The sequence below is a fragment of the Poecilia reticulata genome, linkage group LG3, assembly GCF_000633615.1.
Source record: "Poecilia reticulata strain Guanapo linkage group LG3, Guppy_female_1.0+MT, whole genome shotgun sequence".
In the NCBI taxonomy this organism is placed as follows: Eukaryota; Metazoa; Chordata; class Actinopteri; order Cyprinodontiformes; family Poeciliidae; genus Poecilia; species Poecilia reticulata.
In genome coordinates, this window is record NC_024333.1 from 15,177,624 (window position 1) to 15,184,873 (window position 7,250).

Genomic DNA, 7,250 nt, shown 5'->3' on the forward strand with positions numbered 1-7,250 from the left:
TAAACTGAATATTTGGTTATTTTTTAAGCCCCTCTGTCATTTGACAGTTTATAATTAACACCTTTGACTGGCGCACATGGAGTCATGACAGACTTTGCGTAAAGAGTTCATCACAGAGGAAACTAAAATCAATCAATAAAAAAATCCTTTCTGAATATCATCTCATGGACACTGAACTAAATGCGTCTTTCTCACCGGGAGCTGACAGCGTGTTGAAGAGTTATGTACCGGACACCTTGGTTAGGAAGCTCATTGCAAACCTTTAGTTGAAACGGCGCCTTTAACTCCAGTCTCCAGTACAGAACAGAGAAAACTAAAGAGAATGCAATGTAGAGCTATCCATTTACAGTCTAAACAGAGGAGCCGGCAGTTTACTTTGAGGAAATACATTAAGGTGCAGAAGTTAATTAGATCCATGCGCAGTGCACTGCACAACCAATGCGGACGCGGCTCCGCTGCTGCGAAGAATTAGACGTAACTTGCCTCGCAGTTTTAACAAATGGAGGTGAAGACGGGACCCTCCGCACCCAGAAGGAGAACGATGCTCAGAAGGAGCGCGGCAGACGTAACATCTGTCCGTTTTGGAGAAGCGAAACCATGCAAAAATAAATAAATAAAATAAATCCTGGCAAAAACACACGCCCGAACTGCGAACAGCGTAAAAAAAAAAGAACGAAAAAAATCTTACAGAGTTCAATTGTTCGGTTTGGTTCAGACAGATCCAACTGTCGATAAACCAGCACAGGTTTCTCTGCAGATGCGACCAGGAAGAATTTGAGAAGCTGARCGTTCAGACCCCAGCGGGTGAAGTGATGTAATTTAAGTGGAGTCGCTTAATTTCATTTGTTATAAGTTATTGGAGCCACAGTCAGTGGTTTGTGTCACTACGGGGAAAAAGTTAAATGCATTTATCTGCTTTATGTGTGATGGGATCTGGATTCAATTAGGTGAATATTATCTAAATCGCATAAAATGTGGCTAAATAGTCTGTGTTAGTATGTTTTGACAGGTAATTTGACAGGTAAAAGTAGTTCTGGTCGGACCAGAATTATTTGCCTGATGGTGGTTCGGGCTTCTCATGAGTTTACATTTAATGAGTTTGCAGCACACAGAGAAAAACTAAAGAGAATGTGTGATCAAGTTGTGTTGATMTACTTATTGTAGTTTAAATAGAGGAGTAGCAGCTGACTGTTGAGGGAGGAAAGAAATTAAAGTGCAGATTCGTTAGACGGAAACAAGCGCAGTGCGCTGGACAATAAATGCGCATAAATGCTCCACGGTTTACGCTCCAATTAATCACACATGAGATGACAAACGCCAAATATACAATATATAGTTACACTGTTTAGTTAATGGTGTTTTAAAAACAAAACCAGTAAAAACTTAACCCAGTTAATATGTCAGATTCCCTCCTCACCCTCATCTTGATAAGAACAGAGAACAGTTCGCTGGTTTCTGTCCAGAATGTGATCAAGCGCAGCTGACTACTTGGTGCGCAGACAGTTTCAACTTTACGCACAGAGAACATCGTGGAGCTCATTATTAATCAYWMTAAGAACAATATCTGTCAGAGAATCACCTCTGATCTGGACGCTTTAACGGACCAGAGGCTTTGGAGCGTCTAGCGCAGCTGATCCGCTTCTGCTGAGTTTTTCTCCCGCTGAGGGATCAGGAAACGATCAGAGTTCTGCCGTCTTCCAATCACGTAATTTTGTGAATTGTTACCTGAGTTCAAAAACGCTCTCGCAGAGAAATACTAAATGTTTCGTTGGATGACTACAAATTGGAAATAAAATGATTTTTTTTCTTTGACGGGCAACGAAAAAACTCCAGCGCCACCTCTGCTCCAAACTACGAACATTGTCGGCCCCTCTTCAGTTTTTTTCTTTTTGCGGAGGATCAGTAAATAACTTATTGGTGTTTTACCATCACCACCAGGTATGAAGTGCTTTAGCCTTTGAGTTGCACCACAGCGCAGCATAATTGAAACATCCAGGAGAACAATTTCAGCTTGTTTTTATGAGTATAAAGGAGGCTGATATCGCGCCTGATAAAAAAAATCTATTTATTTATGTCATCACATGGACTTATATAAAGTTTTATACATTTTCTTTTCATATATTTATTATTGTTCTTCTTCTTTACATATTAGGTTGGCTTAGAATGATTCCAAATAATGTACAGGAATGACCTGGTGCTGTTACATGTCAATCATCTGGGGGGGCCACTAGGGGAGCCAATCAGATGACACGATGGGCACTGGCCCCCCCGGCCCTCCTCTGGCTCTGCCCCTGTCGGTCTCAGGGGTTCGGCAGAGCCTCTGCCACGGATGTAAAGACATACTTGTGTAAAGTCGTGATGACGCCCCGCTTTGCCATCACTTGCTGCAGAGGATCACGTTACATTGCTTAGCAAATCAGAGCTGCGGAGGAGCACTGATTGAAGGAGCTCCACTATCAGCATGGATTAGAACTTGCGTCTTTAATTACTTCAGCAAAGCTCACAGTTTTTGCCAAATTCTGTAGCTTTCGGTGAACTTCTAAATCGGTACCTCAAAAAAGGTTAAGAACCACTGGTCTAAACAGAGGAGCTGGCAGATTATCTTGAGGAAATAAATAAAAGTGCAGAAATTAATTAGACCATAACATGAGCAGTCCGCTGCACAACCAATGTGGACGCGGCTCCGCCACTGTGAAGAATTAAACTTAACTCATCCTGCGGTTTTAAGAAATGGAGCTGAAGACGTTACCGCCCCGCGCCCAGAAGGAGAACGGCGCTCAGAAGCACGGCAGACGTAACATCTGTCCAGTTCGGGGAAGAGAAACCACGCAAAAAAAAAAGAATAATAAAAAAAAAGAAACTCGTAAAAGCACAGAGTTTAAAAAAAAAAGTTAAACTGATCGGTTTGGATCAGACAGATCCAGCTGATACAGCAAATTTCTCTGCAGATGCGAACCAGGAAGAATTTTTGATGCTGTGAGTTCAGAACCCAGCAGGTGAAGTGATGTAATTTAAGTGGGGTCGTTAAATTTAATTTATTATACGTTATTGGGGCCATAGTCAGTGGTTTTTGTCACTACAGAGAAAAAGTTAGATCCGTTCATCTGCTTTATGTGTGATGGGATCTGGATTCACGGTTTAACAAGGTGAATATTAACTAAACCGCATAAAAATGCGGTTAATTGTGATTATAATTTAACGGATAAAAATAGTACATGACCGATTTTTTTTTATCCTGTCGGTCAAAATGATGGAGAACAAAAAAGTCTAGTGCGACCTCTGCTGAAAAGTAACTATGTCTCCTGCAAATACCAAAACCAGATAGTGTTAGCAGACTAGTTAATGCACAAGCACGGCAACAAACTGACAATTTTTGTCACGGATCTATGTCAATGAGATTAAACTTTGGCACTATGGATGAAGTATGACCTTTCAGAACTTAGGTTTAAGACTAAGGTATAAATTGAGCTTTGATTAGGTAATGGCTAGAATTAGAGAAAGGTCAGGGTAAGGCTATAGAAATGAATGGAAAAAATTAATGGAAGACAATGCAAAGACCTTGTAAAGACAGACAGATATAGTGTGTATGTGTGCAAAACCATTTAGTAAGGTTGCTGACACTTACGGGCCCACTGATGGTACCGGAAGCCAGTAAGTCTCCTGGTCTGACATTGCAGCCATTACTTGTGTGATGGGTGAGCTGTTGCTTCATTGTCCAGTACATGTACTTTAAACAAAGAGAGATACAAAGAAGGAAAAGGAAATGATTTAATTTAAATTTACTGTAAACTCCGATCCTCTACCCCTGATTTCATTACAGCTGTCACACTCACATCTGTAATAACACTCACAGCTGGGAAAGCCTGCAGCTATGAAAGCCTGCTTCATCATGATCATCTCTTCAGACAACATACCTTCACAGTCTTTCTGTAACAAACCTTTATTATTCTGCAACATGTTTAGTAATCTGGAACTGATAACCATTTTTGAAGCTCTAAATAGTTTCACACTTTATTATCACAACATGTGAGTGTATCATAGGGCAGATAATTCTATGAAGTACTGTCTCTTACAGAGAGGGCCCAAACTGACAAGTCTAATGAATAAAGTAAATATCTACAGTGTTAACAAAGGTGTTAACATCCAACATCAAGGAAAAGGCGATAGGCAAAAAACAAGAACAACAATTCAAACCAGTTATACATCAGGTCCGGGAAATTATTTGCCGCAAACACAAAGTTGTTGAACCACCTGATTGATTTGGTCAGAAATAATAGAGAAAGGTTAATCGGATAATCAAATATAATGTTACTGTCTATGTTTAGAGCCTACTTAAAATGTCACAATGTCCTCTTGAGGTTTTGTTCAGATTCTTACTTTAAAATTTGAACTGCAGATGTTTACAGCCTCAGTCATGTCCTGACCTTGAGGGAGAAAAAGCAGAGAACATTTTAGCATATACACAATGGTAGGGCATCAAGTCTCAAGAATCATTTGTCAAACTCAAGCATAGGGCTAACATTTCAGTTCTCCCAGAATGATTTAAGTTTGTACATTTTGATTCCAAGTTTCAATTCCCAGTCCAGCAACTGAAGAAGCTGCCAAATTTCAATAAAGAAAAAGCAGCTGTAGTGTGTGCGCAGCCATGGACAGTGTGCGGCAGCAACTGAGAGTGTGTGAGTATAAAATACGAGTATTTTATAAATATAAAATACGAGTATAAAATTAAAATACGAGTATTATTTATAGTTTTTATAAATAATACTCGTATATTCACTTTAATAAATGAATGGACCACTCAGCTGAGTGCAACCCAGATAATGAGATGAAATGAGCTCTGTGTCCATTACCTGTGACATCACAGGTAATGTTCTGATAAAGTATTTTTCTCTTATTGATTCATTTAATGTGCATAAAGTCTGCGTGTCTGGACCAAGTGGTCTGGGTGTGCGTGATATGTCAAAATGACAGATGGCCTTATATTTTTCCATCACCATTTAAAGAAACCTTAAAAGGCAGAATATAATTGACCAAATATTTGGTAAATGTGGTTTCATCAACTTTAAAAAAACAAAGCTCTCCTGTGAAAGTGTACCCATGTAAAAAAAAAGATTTATAACAATTAAGTACATATGTGAGATAAGATATCTATATATTGGTTAGAAGTAGCTCTGTGGAGAAAATTAATAATTAAGTTCATGAAAGGTAAAAAGATCAGGCAATTAAAATTGAGAATATTTTGTTCAGAAGCAACTGGTTAACTTTGGCTTGTTGTTAACTTTTTTTTTAACTCTGTGAAAACTCTATTTAAAGGGATCTTTAAAGAGACCTATGTAAAGGGATCGATCCCTTTAAATAGAAAACTCTATTTAGAGGGATCTTTAAATAGAGTTGATGTTGAGAATTGTTAGGAACTGGAATTGTTCAATTGTAAATGGTGCCCAACCCTATATGACAGAGACAGCCCATGTAACTCACAGCTGTAGAATTTACCTGAACTTAAACATGCATGCACATATGTTCAAGTATGTGTATACTTCATCATGCTGGAGATAGGTTGTTTGCCTATCTCCAGCAGTCATTGGGAGAGGTGGGGTACAACCTGAGCAGCACAAAGACAGTGCTAACAACCATCCACACACTCACAGCAGAGCAATTGTCTAGTTCTTTTTTAAACGGTGCAGCTTCCCCACTTGAAAATGGATGGATAAATTGATGCAGACTTTAATCAACAGGGTTTTACTCGAAGGACCAAGCAATTTTCTTGATTTTATCCTCCATTTATTTATTAGTGTGTGTCATGATATGTTCACAATTGGTACAGAAGCAGGTAAAAACCTTTAGTTACCTTTAGTTTTTACAATTATTATACAGCATAATTGAAACCAAARAACAAAAYCTGTTTTCAGGTCAGCGGATGTGCRTGTTCATCAATCGGGCCTTAATGTGATCCGGAGTCATGTCATTAAAACGTCTCCTCCAARCTGCTTTGCAAGATTCACAGATGTATCTATGGCAGAGCGAYGGATCTCGGGTTCTGCGCTGCCTCTGGCCACAATYTTTTCCAGCAGGCATTCAAAGTTTTCAGSTTTCCATCTCCTGAATGGCCAATCTGTATTACTTATAYTTAAATACAGTAACGTTATTGGCACACAGGTAGAGAAGGACCTCGGAGACTGTTTAGCCAATCAGGACGCAGAACACAATGCACTGTGAAAAAAAACTGCACAAAAACATCCGCGAAGCAGCGAGACCGCGAAAGGTGAACCGCGTTATAGTGAGGGATCACTGTAAATACTAAGCAAACCACTGTGAATCAAACCCACAAAGTAATCAAAGGTAAATGAACAAGTAACTAAACTTAAGTTCTTTAACTTTAAAATATATTTCCAATTATTTACAGTCATACATATTTATTTTATAAATATAAATAGCTTCAAGTTAACTTAACACCCAAATCCATTATTCAACAACACAACAATCAGTTCGATCATAAAAATCAATCAATCAACGCCACAATCCACCACTTCAGTTCAGACGTTGCTGTTAATGGGCCGGCCGGCAAAGCTGGAGGAACGTGGGTAACCTTGCAGTCCGATCTCATAAACAATACAGATTGTGCCTTACCGGCTGCCTCTCCGCCTGTCCACAGATTCATCCAGTTCCGCACAGGTCGATTAGGATCTCTGATCAAAAGAGTCCGCAACTCCCGTCCTCTTTGTTTGGATTTCTCATAGACATAATATAAGAGTAGACCCCGCATTGGCTGTTCCGGCGCAGGAAATACGGCGGCCATCTTKGAGCRGTATACCCTCCTACTTTGCTCAATCAAAACAGCAGAAGATGTCTCAGCACTGAGGGATATTGTTGTTCTGATCGATGGACTATTGATGTGAGGGCTCCACAAACAACATTTCACAAGTAAGATGGACATATTATTGTGTATATATTGGATATTACTTTACTGTATTTATGTCCACCGGTGAGATACCAGCTAGTATTAGCTACTGTGCTTGGTGTAATATGGGTTCAGCCCCGCTATGAAGGCTAACTGAGATTCCGTAAATATAAAAAAAAAATAATTATTCACTAACATTGACTTAGATTATCTGACACAAGAGCCTATATTAGAAATGAAACAATATAACACATATTATGTGTTATAACATTCACCAGCAAAGTTTACACAGGTGGTAAAGACTATTATTTATATGTAATTCTTTCACTAGTAAGATACATCCCAAATCTTC

General features: G+C 39.1%; 1 protein-coding gene across 1 annotated transcript in view; it reads right to left on the bottom strand.

Annotated features, from left to right (window-relative positions):
• Nucleotides 1–7,250, bottom strand: part of fah (fumarylacetoacetate hydrolase (fumarylacetoacetase)) — a 56,662-nt gene that overhangs the window by 16,438 nt on the left and 32,974 nt on the right. The window contains exons 7-8 of the mRNA XM_017304149.1: nt 4,378–4,424; nt 3,626–3,727 (exon numbers count right to left, since the gene is read on the bottom strand). Of these exons, the coding sequence (XP_017159638.1) occupies nt 3,626–3,727; nt 4,378–4,424 (149 nt within the window). The remainder of the gene's footprint in view (nt 1–3,625; nt 3,728–4,377; nt 4,425–7,250) is intronic.